The 17,666-nt window shown below is 33.3% G+C and overlaps 1 protein-coding gene across 1 annotated transcript; it reads right to left on the bottom strand.

Moving 5' to 3' along the window:
- Positions 1-1,234: 1,234 nt before the first annotated feature.
- LOC120122933 (metalloendoproteinase 3-MMP-like) lies at positions 1,235-16,684 on the bottom strand. Its single transcript, XM_039141971.1, has 2 exons — positions 15,735-16,684; positions 1,235-1,249 (listed from the first exon to the last, which is right to left on the bottom strand). The coding sequence occupies exon 1, from the start codon at positions 16,679-16,681 to the stop codon at positions 15,758-15,760; it is 924 nt and encodes a 307-aa protein (XP_038997902.1). The 5' UTR covers positions 16,682-16,684; the 3' UTR covers positions 1,235-1,249; positions 15,735-15,757.
- Positions 16,685-17,666: the final 982 nt, after the last annotated feature.

Raw genomic sequence — 17,666 nt, 5'->3', positions numbered from 1 at the left:
AGGAGAGGGATTTGTTCAGACAGAGTGATTTGTGGCAATGCCTCAGAGATATAGTCAAGACAGAGGTAGAATGAGGGGGATATTCAGAGACAGCCTCCATGTCCAATGTTCGTGCTCCATCCAGAATTTATAATATCAAGACTAGTGAGGATCATGACGACCCAGAAATCATAGGATATACTTTTTATCTTTATGATGAGCTTTTTGTTTTGTTTTGGTTGATCTGGGTTCTACGCATTTCTATATTAGCTCAAATTAGTTAAAAATAAAAATAAAAATATTCAGCTAGAACCCATCAATAGTGAGATAATAACTGTAAATCCACTGGGTCATAATGCTAGAGTTACATGGATTAACAGAAATTGTCCTATAAATATTCAAGGGGTCGTATTCCCGGTGAATCTTTTGGAGTTACTGTTTTATGAGTCTGAGATTATATTGGGCATGAATTGGTTATCTCGACATTATGGTTGGGTAGATTATCACATGAAACAATTATTTATAAAGGATGTAGATGATACCAAAATAATAGTAATTAGAGAAAAAGCGAAATATTTGCCCAATGTGATATCAGTAATGACTGCAGTGAAAATGATGGGAAAAGGTTGTACAACTTTCTTAGCAATTATGATTGATACCCAGACATCTGATCGAGAATTCCAGATGTATTTCTTGATGATTTACCCGGATTACCTCCTGATCGAGAAGTGGAGTTTAAAATTGATGTTTTTTCGGGTACTGCACATATTTCAATGGCTCCAACAGAACTCGGAGAATTAAAGGCGCAATTACAAGAGCTACTTGATCAAGGTTTTATTAGACTGAGTGTATCTCTGTGGGGTGCACTGGTACTTTTTGTTAAAAACAAAGATGGATCAATTTGATATGTATTGATTATCGTAAACTGAATAAACTGAATATGAAGAATAAATACCCTCTTCCGAGGATTGATGACCTATTTGATCAGCTCAAGGGTGCTTCATTATTTTCGAAAATTAATCTTCAATCAGGGTATCATCAGCTGAAGATAAAGGAGGAAGATATTCCAAAGACGGTTTTTAGAACCCGATATGGTCATTATGAGTTTGTTGTGATACCGTTTGGATAGACCAATGCTCGAGCAGCATTTATGGATTTGATGAATCAGGTGTTTCAGTCGTATTTAGATCAATTTGTGGTTGTGTTTATTGATGATATTTTGGTGTATTCTAAGACTAAGGAGGAACACGACGCACATCTCTGTATAGTACTACAGATGTTGCGAGATAAAAAGTTATATACTAAATTGTCAAAAATGTGAATTTTGGCTGTCAGAGGTCGCTTTTATGGGGCATGTGATTTCAGTAGAAGGAATTATAGTAGATCCCAAGAAAGTGTAAGCTATAGTGAAGTGGAAAACTCCGAAAAATGTCTCTGAAGTTTGAAGTTTCTAGGGATTAGCTAGATATTATCGGAGATTTGTGAAGAATATTTCAATAATTACATATTCACTTACCAAGCTACTCCAAAAGGATGTACCATTTATCTGGACTGAAAAGTGACAAGAAAGCTTTGATATGCTTAAAAAGATCCTGACATGGGCCCAATATTAATGCAACCATAGTCAAGAAATAATTATGTAATTTACAGTGATGCGTCCCATAATGATTTGCGATGTGTTCTAATGCAAGAAGGTAAAGTGGTAGCCTATGCTTCAAGGCAGTTAAAGGAACACGAACGAAATTATCCGACACATGATTTGGAGCTAGCAGTTGTAGTGTTTGCTCTGAAGATATGTCACAACTATTTATATGGTGAGCGATGCCACATTTACACAGATCATAAGAGTTTAAAATATTTGCTCACTCAGAAAGAATTAAATCTAAGGCAGAGGAGATGGATTGAGCTTCTCAAAGACTATGATGTGATTATTGATTACCATCCTAGGAAGTTAATGTGGTAACCGACGCACTTATCCCAAAAACCTTTGCTGCTTTGAGAGCGTTAGATGCACGACTATCAATGGGAACATATGATGCATTAATTGTAGAATTGAGATTGAGACATGTCCTATTAGATCGAATCAAGGACCTTCGGAATAAAGATAAGAAATGTCTAGATAGAATGGAGCAAGCAAGAAATGAGAAATGACATATTTTTGAAATTAAGTATGATGGATGTTTGTATTATCGGAATCGAATTTTCATACCAGATGACGAAGAACTGAAGAAATATCATCTTTCCGAAGCTCATTATAGTCCTTTGACTATGCATCCATGAGTAAATAAAATGTATCAAGATTTGAAGAGTCGGTATTGGTGGACAAGTATGAAAAGAGCTATCACTGAGTTTGTTACTAAATGTTTGACCTATCAACAGGTAAAAGCAGAACACCAAGTATATTTGGGGTTGTTTCAATCTATCTCCATTCCTCGGTGGAAATGAGAACGAATTACCATGGATTTTGTGATAGGTTTACCTCTGACACCTAGTAAGAAAGATTCAATATGGGTGATTGTGGATAGATTGACGAAGATAACATACTTCATTCCAGTTCGAGAATATTATTCTATGAATAAATATGCAGAATTATATATCAAAGAAATTGTACGACTTCATGGAGTACCTATTTTGATAGTTTCAGAAAGATATCTGAGATTCACTTTAAGATTTTAAAAATCTCTGCATAAAGCATTGGGAACTAGATTAAATTTCACCACATCTTATCATCCTCAGACATATGGTCAATATGAGTGAACTATTTAGATACTTGAAGACATGCCAAGGGCGTATGTTATTGACTTCAAAGGATCATGGGAAAAATATTTGCCTTTATCAGAGTTTGCTTACAACAATAGTTATCAATCAAGTATCAAAATGACTCCTTTTGAAACATTATGTAAGAAAGTGTCGGACGCCACTGAATTGATATGAATTAAAAGATTGAGATGTAATTGGTCCAGATCTGGTTAAGGAGGTGGAAGACAAAATGAATATCATCCAAGATAATCTCAAGATAGCTGCCGATAGACATAAATCTTATGCTGATTTAAAAAGAAAAGAGATTGAATATCAAGTAGGTGACAAGGTATTTCTTAAAGTGTCACATTGGAAAAAGATTATGAGATTTGGACAAAAAGGGAAATTGAGTCCAAGATTCATTGGGCCATATGAGATTATAAAGAGAGTTGGACCAATAGCTTATCAGTTGGTGTTACCTCCAGAGATGGACGAGATTCATACTGTATTTCATGTATCGATGCTTCGAAGATATCAATTAGATCCTTCATATGTGATTACACTGGAGGAAATTGAGATTCAGCCAGACTTATCATACGAAGAGGAGCCAGTAAAGATTCTAGCACATGGATTCAATATAATCCCCTCAGACCGATGCGGATAACCCGATCCGATATGGAGTGTCACATTAGGGCCACCGGAGCGACCCACTGTAAAAATAGCAGAAAATTTAAAACTTTTATTAAAACATGCAACTCATAATTACTTTATCAGCATTCAAAAATAAAAACAAAATTTTCAGACTCATATATAAAACAAAATACAATTACATGCCCCCTAATCACATGTACCATACTCTGTAAGCAATGCCAGAAGAACTCCCTTATTGATATCAATAGCTGCACTGGTACAATTCTTTTAACCTGCAATGGTGAGTAATAGAGTGCGCTTCGGAAAGCCCAGTAATACATAACTACCTGATGATGCTAAAGGACATGTAGATAAATGGAAAGCCATAATTTCCTTATTTAATCAAATGTATACCAGTTGCGGGATAATTTGGGGTTCCATTAGTAGTTCATCAAGTAGATGCTATGAATCTCAGTTCATAAGAAACCTTTTATACTATCACGTTTTCATGAAGTTGAATAGGATGTCTAGTGTGTTCCAACAGTACGATAAAATCATGATAGGTACACTAAACAAATAATATCTCAGTAAAATCTCATAGTGGTTTAAAAACCCATCGTATAAAGAGTTAACCTAAGGGAACATCTTAGGGCCTGAGAGCCTACCCAAGAAAGTTTTGGGGCCACGAGGCCTACCTAAGAACACATCTTAGGGCCGCGGGGCCTACCCGAAAATAATCTCAGGGCCGCAGAGCCTACCTAAGAGTCACTTTAGATCCATAAAAATTTTCCAGCTTAATCGGAGATGTACTTTACAAATCAGTATCTCCAAGATACAATTTATACCATGATACAAATCCATAAGCCATCACCATTAAGTCGGTGCATCCATAAAACAATAACCATAGATTTCAGTGTTCCTCATGTTAAAACAATAAAACAATTTATTAAAATATAAGGAACACACTAGAGAATCCAAGTACTTTTCAGAGGTCTTATATAGTTATTAATATGGATAACATGAACTTGTGCAATTTGATCGAATTACAGGAGCAAAACCTTATTGAAGAGAATCGATTTCTAACCGATCTAATCAAACATCTAAGGCTGATACTTTAGAATTCCACTATGTTTTCATGTACATCAGAAAAACGTTCAGGAACCTTTATACAAAATAATTCTAGATTCGGATTTACTGAGAGTGATTTCATTACCCAAACAATCAGGGGTATTCAAAAATATACTTTGAATTCATAGGATTTCAGCCCAATTGAACCAAATGAGGTATTCAGAATCTTTTCCTTCTGCGATACTTACGTTTTCAAACATGATCGAAGTGATTTTAGATAAAAATCTAGAATCAAAGATTCAAGTCATTTACAATATATGATTATCGATCGTATTATCAAACAACTCGAGTTACACAACTCCTAGACTGATGCATGTCAACAAGTCAATTCATTATCCTTCTAGGGTATTCACTCTTTAATACCATAATGCATATCTATAGATCATATTCGTAATCATCGATGAATAGATCTTCCAATGGTCTTTATTTCATCTCCACGTTTCAACGATATCAGGAAATACGGACGCACTTGATTCATGGTTAATAACCCATAAAGACAATTCATCATGTAATTTCAACAATGTTTCCAAAGTAATCCAATCACCTAATTAATCCTCAGTCATTGAGGTTACTTGGTTCGTTTAGTAAGCAAGTCTATCCCGGTTACTTTAGAGTTTTCCAGAATAATTCAGACGTTTCTGAATTTCAAATACATATTGTACTTCCTTTCAGTTCAATTTAGTCATATAATAAAGTTATTCTGGTATTCGTGATTGATTTGTCACACGAATACCCATTTATTACTACTGTATGCGCTCTAGAGTTTAGCTAAGCCAAGTACTTCAAGAATTATCATATATCCAAATTTGAGAAGACGAACAAACATCCAAGTGGTACCTATATCATTCAGGTAATGATATAGCACTAGCGTTGGTTGATCACTTAAGCTGCGTTCCATAACTTTTACTGGTAGCACAACATCCATGTTTATTTGGATTTCTTAATTAATCCAAGACATTTACTTATTCTAGGTCATAAGGGTATTTTGGTCATTTTTGATGTTCAGTTTTATTCCATTCATTTCAAAGCTTGAGGATATCCATTCATTCCTGGCTTGGTGATATTCTTTAACCATTTCCATTACAGGGGTATTTTGGTCATCTTACAGATCTAGAATATTTCAATCATTTCCTTCCGTATGGTCTTATTATTTAATTCAAACTTATCATTTATGTCAGTCCCTTCGAACTATTCTGACAAAATATCACCATCGATAAATTATTATTCTTCATGTACTTACTCAAGTTGGAGATTTTCAGGTTAAATGCCTTCTCAGATGTTACTAACAGATTATTAGGAATTTTTTGTACAAAAATAGGATCTCAACAATCAAATCAGTAATTTATCGGTTTAAAAACAAATTCTCATGTTACTTTCTCATTCAGAGTCAACTTGGACTATTTTTACCTCTCAAGGGCATTTTCGTAATTTTTTAACCAAATAATTTCGGTATTAACTCTTAATGAAAATAATTATACTTTAGAGATCCAATGGTTAATTGCTTTCCCGAACATTCTTTGATCTCGAAATGATTCCTTAATAGACTTCTCGTATCTTGCATAAACCTTATTGGGTTAAAACCCGGTTATCCAAATTTTCTAAGCAAACTAGTATTTCTTATGCACATCTGTAGTTTTTCTCAGATTAATATATCCTTTCAGAGTTATTAGTCAACTTCCAGGGGCAATTCTTGTCATCTTACAACATAAGGGTATTTTCGTAATTTTACCCTACCGGAATATTCTCATAATTTCCCATCCAAGTACCTTTGATGAAATAATTTATATGTTACAGATCTAAGCTGATTCCTTTATCACTAACCACAGAACTTGTAATTTTAATTCTAACAATCCATCAATTTCTTATAAAAGTCATCTGAACTATAATCAGTTACCGAATTTTTATCTTATTCGGATCGAGTGTAGAAATTAATTAACTACACGTATGAGACTAATATTATCTTATTCATGCATTTACCAATATTCACATGTTCCATAAAGCATAAAGAGGTAGTAAAGTATTAGCTCAATTTCCGTGCAATACTGATCGACCATTAAATTCCATTCAAACACCCTCGATCTTGAAATCATCTTCCAATAATTCTTCAGATGCATATCAACAGAAATTACATAAAAAAACGGAGCTTAATTCCGAAAAATGGATCGAATCGAGTGATAAATCAGTAAAAAACAGCTTATCGGGTTCGAGTTTGGCGAAACGGACTTCGGAATCGGACTTAAGACTTCAACAAAACCCAAAATATTACTCTTGAATTCCATCTCGCCAACTTGATTTTTAGCTTCCAATCTTTTCTAACGAACACAACCAATCTTGTAATTTAATCCTACAAAAGAAAGCCAAGGCTAAGCTGGGTGGAAATACATGTTTATACAATGGTCCAACACGATCATCGTTTACAGCAACTATCGCATTTGACTTAAGGAATGGAAATAGTATTTGTACCCAGTGCAATTAATAATTACATCTACATCAACAATTGATCCATCTCGGAATACAACTTTACCATCTTCATGTGCGCATTCAATCATTGAATGTTGCCAAGCGTTATCATGTTTTTCCAGCTTTTTCAACCGGAAATTAGGTCCTCTAACAGCATGGTGAACTTGTTTTGCAAGTGGGGCAATCTCTCTTAGAATGTCGGTGGCACTTGGTCCGTTTCCGGTGAGCACCACTATCTTTTTTTTCTTCTTTTTTAGATAGAATTATCGCCTCGTTTTATTAACATTGACTCCACTAACATCAACAATACATAGTTCGGTGGCCTAGTGTACTGACTCCTTGCTATATCTATGGGAATGTTCTTTCTTCCACAAGCATGAGCTAATGGCGTGCATATATAAATGCAAAACGCGACGAGAAACCTAAAGAGAAACACAACAGCAAGTTAATACAAATTGGTTTTTTTTACCTTATCGACTGCAAGAGTGAAACTTCAAGATCACCATAACGGTTTATGTGAAATCGAGTGAACGACTTGTAGTTAGCGATTCAGAGAGAAGAGAAAGCCTCATCAAAGTGTACGTGAAGCCAATTAATTCATATATATAAATAGCTTCCAAACACCAAAGAAACAACAGGGGTGGAGAAAACCCAGATGTACATGAAGACTGAAGCATAATATATGACAACACCTCCGCGCGATAGTGATTCTATTCCATTTTTTTTCAGATGTCACTCCAAGTGACGACCATAACCTCTGGAACATCTGGAAAATGCTCAATTTCCATTGATTGGTACCACTGGTATAAAGAGTGATAACTTGTGGAAACGTAGAGAAAACCAATATAAAATATATAATGCCACCAATGAAATCAAACTGCTAGTTCTTCATTCAAAACTTCAAGATATTTCCCAATGAAATTCTGCTTCATTCTAAACCACTTAATGTTCAAATCGAATCAACTCTATCAACCCAAAGTCCCATGCAAAATCCTCGAGAAACCAGAACACTTCCTCGTGACCTGGAAAATGTCTCGGATCACCACCTTCTTTCTTCGTAAATGGATAGTCCAAGAATCCCATGACCTGTCTAGGAAGGTTGACTCTAAGAGATCTGTAAAGGTTGTTGTGAACAATTTTCCGATTCGGGTAAATGCCCAACAGGTCGGTCTCCACCTGCGTATTATAGAGCCACGTACCACCAACTTTGTCGACTTTTTCAAATACGACAACATGATGACCTTCTTTTTGAAGCTCCCTTTGTCCATATTTCCTACTCTCAGACTTGATGAGATCAAAGGCAGTAACAGAGAGATATGGATAAGGATGGAGTGTTGGGGCAAACACTTGAGGAAAATGTTCAATGCAAGTGGATGAACAATCCTTATTTTATTTCCATCTAACCTAATAATTTGTCCACATTCTACCTAATTATGAACAACCCACGTGAAAGTTATAATTAACTAAATATTGGGGTGTTACATTCAAAGAACTAAGAAATAAGACGATTCCACTTGTAAAAGTTCTTTGGCGAAACTATAAAGTTGATGAAGCAACTTAGGAACTAGAAGAAGATATGAAGAAAAAGTTTCCACGTCTGTTTAATTCAGGTATGTAGATATGAAGGGAAAATTCGAGGAAAAATTTTCTTTAAGGGAGAGGAATTGTAATACCCCAAATTTTGTCTAGTGACTAAAATGTAAGTTTTGAAAGTTTAGTAGCTAAAGTATAAACTTTCAAAAGTTTAGGGACCGAAATTGTATTTTTTTTTTAAATTTATATATTTTAGCATGTAAATGAATAGATTGGATTAAAACAGATATTTTAGTGGGAATCAGATTTTCAGTACGAGATTTGTGTTAAAAGCTATAAAGTTCGGTATTGAAATCGGATATTCAAATCGAACCGGAATTTTACAAAAATTTGAAGGATGTTAGAAAATAGTTGGAAATATTACTTTCATATTTTAGATCAGAGAAATTTGGCTCAGAACAGTGCAAATTTTCAGATTTGAGCGAAACAATGGAATTTTAGTGACTAAAATACAATTTTCAAAAATTGCATGACCAAATTCAAAATTCAAAGCCAAGTTGATTCATCTTTGACCAAGGAATATTTTAATGGAGAATATGACAATGTCAATTGGTAATTTTTAAGTTTCATTAATGGCAAAAATTGAATTTCCTAATAATTGAATAAAAATTAAATTATATTAGCCATGTGTTAAGGCTAATTAACATTAGAAAAATAATAAAGATTGAGAATATTTCAGATTTCTTCTTCTCAAGGCCAAAACTCCCTCTCTTCCAAGGTAAGAATTTTTTAGTTTGTATTTTGAAGCTATTTACTTGATTTTTGAGTTTAGCTATTAGATAGAGAATTAATCTACATGAAATTCTCTATCATTTGGAACCAAAATTTCATGGTGAAGATGATTATGTGATAGATTTGATGATTAGGATTATGAAGAGTTTAGTGATTTTAAAGAGTTGTTGTAAGATTTTTATGTTTTTGATGTTAGTGCTCATTTTTAAACCATGTACAATAGTTAGAACTAATTATACATGTGTAAACAAGATTTAGCCATGTTAGGGTTTGTGAGAATGATGAGATTTTGATTCAATTTGATGTTGTGATTATTGGAAATGCATGAATTTAATCATAGGAGGTTGAATTCATGCTTGAAATTGAACAAAAAGTCCCCATAGGTGACTTCAATGTATTCGGCCATAGGGATGAAAATTGGGGAAAATTTTGAAAATTTTCCTATGGATTGGAAATGATATTAGAAGTATTCCATGTTATTTGGAGATTGAGTTGGATCAATTTGGAACCTTAAAAGTGAAAAAGGGTTAGTTTACAAGTTTTTGGAATTATGGAATATTTTTGTAAGATTGAAATATTTCAAGGATTCAATGTTGATTTTGATATTTATAATGCTAAAATTTTGGTTGGAAAGTTGTTTGAAACCCAAATTGCAGATTTGGTTAATTTTGAGGTGGAATTCGAAAGGTTCCAAAACCTTGGGGACTTGTTTACAAGTTCTTAAATGAATAAGTATTATTTGAGTAAATTATTGAATGCTGGAAAATTTATTAGTATGTTGAATTTTGAAATAAATATTGAGTTGGGGTTGAATTACAAATTTATAAAGTTAAATAGTTGAAAATCGAAAGTTAGGAAAGTTTGAATTGAAATTATAAATGTTTGAATTGAAATTATAAATGTTGGAATGCTGAGGTATTGATTTAAACATTTTATTAAAGTGCTGGAATTTTTATAATTAATTTGAAATGATCATAATGTTGAAGGACCATTATGAACTAATTGGAAAGGTTGACGTGAATTCTAAATAGAATTCATAACTTGTGGTTTATTTATTTAAAATAGCAAAAGATGAAGGGTTAAGGATGAAAATAAATATTCATGGATTTGTATGAGTATTTTTGAGAAGTTAGAAATTTTAGTGGAGATATGATTTATTGTGGTATCATTTTAATTCCGATTTTATTTTATAAAATTCCGAATGTTAAAATCAACTTATATTAGTATGATACTAATATGTAGTTCGAACACTTTGTGTTATTATTTGGTATTGCCAGACCAAGACAAATATAGCAATTTGGACGATTCGAAAGCAAAAGGAAAAGCATGTGATTAGAAATATCGCGTAAAAGATATTATAGTGAGATAAAGGTGAGTGCAATTATTTATTTAACTATGATTTAGGGTGTGAATTGCCCAAGCATGATATTTTGATGATGGATTTAATTATAATACATGAACCCATTGTATGTATAATGAGAATTATTGGTACACTTGGCATGCCATTAGTTGAGTACTTATTCATTATCATATTTGTTACATTTGTGTATCAATGTTATCATATCAGCTTTGGTACATTCGTGTACCAATGTCTAGCACTGTTGGTGTTCAGGTTATGATTGCACTGAAGTGTATCATATCTCAGTATCAGTTACGATTTGCACCGTGTTGTGCATAGTGCGCACCTTACTCACGTATCTTATGTTCTCATAAATATGTATTGGGTTATGAAAATGAATATGCAAGTTGTGAATGATTTCTAGTTGACAGAAAGCATGATATGCTTATTTTATCAGATATTATTTATCAGAATATTCACGAGTTCATGATTTAAAAGAAATTTCAGGTCTCAGTGAAGAAATCGACTTGGAAAAGTAGGTTTGACAGTTTAATATTTTAATTTGAATTATTTTATTTATGTTTATGACATTTTTAGATTTTTCTCACCTTAAATTATTACTACCTCACTAAGTTATACTTAGCAAGTGATGATTTTCATGCGTAGGTTCGATTAAGGATAAGTACGAGTAGTAAGGAGCCACCGAAGCATCTTTTTGGAAAGACATACATATCATCAATATCAGTAAGACATCTACAATGTTACTTTTAACTTTTAGTGGCATGCATAATTATGTCAATAGTTATATTTATCGTATTTATCTTTAAATGGTTTGTAATAGTAAACTAGAACTACTTTAGTTTATTTTTGTAGTATAGTTTTATCGATATTTATGCATGAAAAGAATAGTTATATTATTATGTTTTTAAAAAGATTTTACGAAAAGGTATGATTTGGTAAAATTATTGATTAGCAAATGGATTTATTTTTCTACGACAAAGAATTTATTTATAAGTTAAGATATTCATAAAACATATTTTAAAGTTAAAATAGAAGTGTTTTTAATTAAATCAAAATTTTAGACAAATTTCAGTTTAGTAAATGTTTTACAAGTTGATGTGACATATTTGACTCGTATACTGAGACATATATGGGTTAAGGGTGTTACATGTGCTCCTAGTCCATCCCTTGGCTCTCTAGCTAGTAGGTCTTATAAGTACAAAGGATTATATTTCGATATACATGTTTTAATGTGTGTAGGATATAGTTGTTAGGTAGAGTAGTTTAAGAAAAATGAAAAGTAGAAATAATATATTTAAAGTGAATTCTCAATAACTAATTTCCGTTTTCATATGATATGGTTGGTGATAAAACCATTGAAATCTTGCTCTTATCGGCGTTCAAGATCAGATATAAGGAGATCCTAACCAAGGCATATACTGCAATATTCACAACAACTTCCAAGTTCTTGTCCCTTCTAACAAAAGAAAAAACAAATCGTGAGAATCCCTTTTTCTTTATGTAAATCTTATTTCTTTCGTTGTTATGCCTCCTTTTTATGTATAAATATTACATATTTAAACTTTAGTCTGAGTATCGGGTTCGAGTGTGTAACATATCGAAATCAGGGTTGGTGACTAAAATGGAAATTTTTTAAATTTAAGGATCAATTTAGAAAAATTAAAAAGTTCAAGTACTTAAATGTGAATATTTCAATATTGGATTAAATGGTAATAATGGAAAGATTGAAAGGGTATTATGGTCTTTTTCTCTTAAAGGATATTTTTCTTCTTAATAAGAGTTAAACACGTGGGTTTTGGAGAGTTATCTGAAAGCTCTTTTTCTTCTTGCTTTCTTCTTCCCGTGTGCTCAAACTTCAAAGGTGAGTTTTAATTTAGATGGTTAATTCTTGAATTTTAAGTTGGGTTTTATTCTTTGAGTGTTATATAAGCTTAAGGAAAGCTTATATAAGATCAAAACAACAAGAAGAGAGAATTAGAAAGGAAATTGTAAACAGGGTGAATAAATAAATTGTTAGAATGAAGAGGTTTTTGAAGTTTTAATTATGAATTTGACTTGTCATAAGAAGGATTAATAAGTCTAAAGCATTAGAAATGAATTTAGAACACATGTAAAGTTTGATGAAATTCTTTGGTTTAAGAGTTATAGTGAGATATTGAAGATAATGAAGTGTTATAGTGTTAAAAGAGGGTTTAAGTATGTATAGATAAGTTTTAAGGTATGAGGAGAGGCAAACAGGTAGAGTTTAGGGGGTAAAGTGTTGAATTTTTGGGTTAAAGATTGAATTCTGGGTTTGTAGTATCGGTACTGATTGAGTAGGTACCGATACTACCAGGTAAATTATAAGGAATTTATGTATGGGGTATTAATACTTGTATGAACAATATCGATACCATAAGGAAGGAGTATCGATACCAATGTAGAGGGTATCAATACCAGGGAACGTCGAAGCTAATTTTGGTATCGATACCTGGGTAGGGTATCAGTACCCTAGAGTAGAAGTATCAGTACTGTGAGGGTAGTACCAATACTACTTAGGTTGGAAAAAAGGAAGTAGTGTTTTATTTAGTTTGCTTTGGTTTGAATATTATTGATTAATTCAATCCCGATATTCATTGGACTATATTCATGTAGATATTTGATCGAAAGCAAAGTTCGAATAGGTCGTCAGAGTAAGATTCGCATAATAGAACAAGAGCTCGGTAGTGTCAATTGAGACCCAAGTGAGTACATGATTTTAAGATTTGGTTACGTAAGGGAATTAAGACTTGTGATGAGTCTAATTCTGATTTTAGGCTATATGTATACGGGAACATAAGCATGTAGTGATATGATGTTAGATGTATAGGAATGAAGGCATATGTCTAGATGTTAAGTGATATACATATGTGGTTTATGTGAATGTATGTATGTGTGATAAATGATGTGACTCTATTAGAATGTTACATGATATATATATGATATGTGAACATAAGATATTAAGTGACATGAGCTATGTGACCATATGAAAACAAGAACATGTGATATGAAATACATGATAAGAAGATATGATACTCTATAAGAATATTACATGATATGTGATAAAGAGTTATGAGTTATATGCCTATGTGATATGAATATGAGAATGTGTGAATAATATAATTAATAATGCCCATGTTACGTGTTATGAGAGCTAGGGGTATAGTTGGCATGCCAAGAGTCAAGGGTTCTATGTGGTCCTTCGGGACATATGTGATATGTGGTCCTTCGGGACATAGTGGTCCTTCGGGACAAATCTACGCACCCCTAGTGGGAATTATATGAGATGTGGTGACAACATATGTGCACAACCTCTATGTACTCACATACCTTAAGTTCTCATAAGTATACATGGGCTTTAAAGAGAATAAATAAATCAATTGTCATGATATTATATGTGCTCTTTTGTGAAAAGACATATGTGTTCGATGATGTGTATAGAAATGCCAAGTATATGCTCAAATGATAAAAAAGAATTAGTGATAATAATATAAGTAATGATAATCATGTTAATGATGATTTATGTATGTATACAAGCATGGTGTTGTGTTACAAAATTATGTACATGCATTTGTTAGTTAGTTATAGTTTACATTATGTATTTACATGTCTCACTAAGTCTATGACTTAGTGTGTGAGTGTTTCACACGTAGGATTTGAGAAATTCCACGGAGAAGCTATTCAGAGGGGACAACATAACTTCTGCAAAGATTAGGAGATTTAACAGTAGGTTTTCTTGTTGTATTATATTATTGGCATGTATTTAAAGAATTAAAATGTATGAGCTCTGAACAGTTTTTGTAAATAGTTTGAGTTGATATATGTAAATTATTAAGTATTTTTAAATTTTTCCTCCATTTTGTAAAAGTAAACGATTTGAAATGTTGATGTGACACCTCGAACTCATATTCGGGTCGGATACGGGTTGGGGGTGTTACAGAGCGTGTATCCAACACTTGTATGATCGAATTTTTATAAGATTTTTCTTGTATTTGAAGAAATCCATAGAGGTTTGAAACTCGTATATCAAACACTAGTGACTGATGCATGGTCTTTCGAGAGAGATAATGAATCGTAACAGCGTAGCATTTATGTTTTGTTTTTATCTTTGCAGTGTATAAAGCAGCCCAAGCTTCGATGGCAGCCTGAATTTAGATTAAATAAACTATTTAATATTAGTTAACTTTAACAGGCCATCTCCATTTGCAAGGGTCGACTGCAGCGACTTAGAGATGAAGTAAAGAATTGCTCAGGCCGAGCATCATCTTCAGCTGCATCTGAATTAGATGATGGTGTACCACATAGTCCACCATCCTAGGTGTTATTATTGTTTATTCTAGTTAACAATATTGAACTACATTATATTTTACTTTAATGTAAACTTTGATTTATTACAATGGATTTCAAGTTTCTTGTTATGGATGTCAAGTTTATTGGATAATGTTGCAGGTTAAAATTTTAAATTTGGGTAACAAAAGAGTAGAAAATAGCATTTGAAAAAATTAGTTTTAATTCGCGGTGTTTGTATAAAAAATGCCACTAAATACATAGTCAATACCAGTGTTTTTGAAAAACGCCACAAAAGTTCGAGATCTTTTGCGTCATTTATACAGAAAACGCCACTATATAGATAGTCAATAGCAGCGTTTTACGTTCACAAACGTCACTATATGACATAACATTTACCATCATTTTTTGGAACAATCGCCACTATATGTCAGAACATTTAGCGGCGTTTTTGGGATAAAATGCCACAAAAAATAGATAAATAGCGGTATTTAAATATCATAACTTTTAGCGGCGTTTGTTTCAATGGCGCTTTTAGTGGCGCTTTCAGTGGCATTTGTTTTTGCGTACAAAGGTTTTTAGCGGCGCTTAAAAACGCCGCTAAAACCTATTTTGTTGTAGTGTTAGGCATGACAATTTTGATGCCACGATACATATATTTGTCATGGAATTCCTAGACTATTGAAAATGCATTTTTAGCAAGATGAGCCAGGGGCAAGCAAGTAAAACAAATAATTTATTCTCTCTTTTTTATTCAAACTTTATATGATCCAACAATAAAACAAATTTTAGCTAAAACAATTACAACAGTAATATACGTATAATAGTTGTTCAAAGATTATATAAAGCGTTGACTCCTTGAATATCATCCCCATGCAAACCCTTGGTTTCCCCAAGGCTGAAAGTGGGATACATGATGGCCCCTTCAATGGAACTGTGCCCTAAACCAAGAAGGTGTCCGATTTCATGCAATGCCAGAGTCTCCAAATGATACGCACCTGGGTTTGCTATCACAGACCATTCTTCATCTGCATCGTAATGGAACGTCCCATTAGTTGGTGCAAAAGCATGAGCCAAGGTTCCACCCGGTCCATCGAAAGAGGACCCATCTCCATGCTCCCCACTTTCAAAGCTTACTCTTATATCAGCATTTACATAGTCCTCAGTCCTTGAAAACCTGAAATGTGTGTTTTCAGCCCATGTTTGGAAAGCTCTCGAAACCGGGTTAATCGCGTCCGCTCGAGTCCCCGGAAGAAATGCAAAAGTCAGGCTGTACTTGGAAGCCGGCCATCTCGGTTGTCCGTCAAAAAACGAATAATGTGACACCGTGTGGAACAATTTTGATCCTGAATGGTGGTGCCTTTTTCGGCTGGATCGCATCCTTGAAGTTCCATTTACGATATCCGCAACCGAGCATCGTGGTCTCATCATCTTCGATAAGGTATTGGCATCCAAACTTCCGGTTGCTTTCATATTATAATTCAACTGATAAGTTCTAACGGCAGATTCCAGCAACTCATCGAAGTCATCGTCATCGACATGAGTCTTGTTCTTATAACTCAGATACCCAAACTTTTCCAGGTATTTTTTGAGTTTATGTATGTCTTTGACGTTTTCCCCCTTATGACATCCGTGAAGGTGCTGAAGATACTCAAAAGGAGAGGTGCTTTTGTGTTTCAAATCTGCAAAAACAGCCTGAATCATTACGAAAAGGAGGAGGGTGATTGAGAAGAAAGAAAGAGATTGGGAACCCATGATCACTGTATATGATTACTCGATAGCTAAAGAGCAATTATGTTGAATGATTGGTGAAATTAGCACATGTTATTAGCCTATTTATAGCCATAAATATAACTTGAATAGTATTAAAACATTATCTTTGAGTTTGTCTTTGTTTGTAATTTAGGGTTTTACGAGGTCATAAAAACAACTTTAATAGGACAACATGGTGGCCGACTACACGTTTATATGCTGCAATTGGGAATTACTTTATTTTATATACCAAATCAATTGTGGTTTTATGACTGTTTTACGTATTAACCTTATAAAAAATCATTGGCTGACGAATTCTTCAAACTATAAAATAAAAAAGCTTGACATTTCAAAGGAAGAAATTCATATTACGCATGCATATGAAAGAGCCCATACATGGGTAAACAAGTTTTGGTCTTTGTTTTCTGATAAGGATGTTTCCTTCTCCATAGCCATGGGTTTAAATAATGTTGTAGAAAACAGACCAGATCAATCCACATGGAGAATCACTTGGTTTGTCGGTTCAAATGTATAGATTGAATCGGAAAATTAAAGAACCGGTTAATATTTGAATTCGAGAATGAAAAATAGTAAAAAAATAATATATTATTTATAACTTTTTTTTATCATTTTCTCTCTTTTTTAATGTTCTTAATAAAATTATTAATTATACATTTTTAAAGTGATGGTACCATTTGGATAAAATCGACTGAACCGCGAATAGGAGTTCAAAAGTGGTTCAACCACCGTCCGGTTTCTTCAACCATAGGTTCAAATGAGGCAAGGTAAATAGAAAAAGCATACATGTTTTCTTAAGCAAAGGAGTGATTTATTGAAGAGGTTGTCCTTTATATGGGATGGATGTGGGTGGAATCCGGTGGTTTCAGTTTGTAGGCCACATGACCAATGTGTTTTACAATTCGATAAGGGCTAAAGAATCGTGGACCAAGCTTCTGGTTTCTCCTTAAACGTAACAACAATTGTCTAT

This window comes from Hibiscus syriacus, unplaced genomic scaffold (assembly GCF_006381635.1).
Source record: "Hibiscus syriacus cultivar Baekdansim isolate YM2019G1 unplaced genomic scaffold, ASM638163v2 tig00110388_pilon, whole genome shotgun sequence".
Lineage (NCBI taxonomy): Eukaryota > Viridiplantae > Streptophyta > Magnoliopsida > Malvales > Malvaceae > Hibiscus > Hibiscus syriacus.
This window is presented reverse-complemented; position numbering and strand designations above follow the sequence as displayed.

Excerpts from the sequence above, each read along its gene's own strand:
- LOC120122933 (XM_039141971.1), bottom strand. The coding sequence starts at position 16,681 with ATGGGTTCCCAATCTCTTTCTTTCTTCTCAATCACCCTCCTCCTTTTC.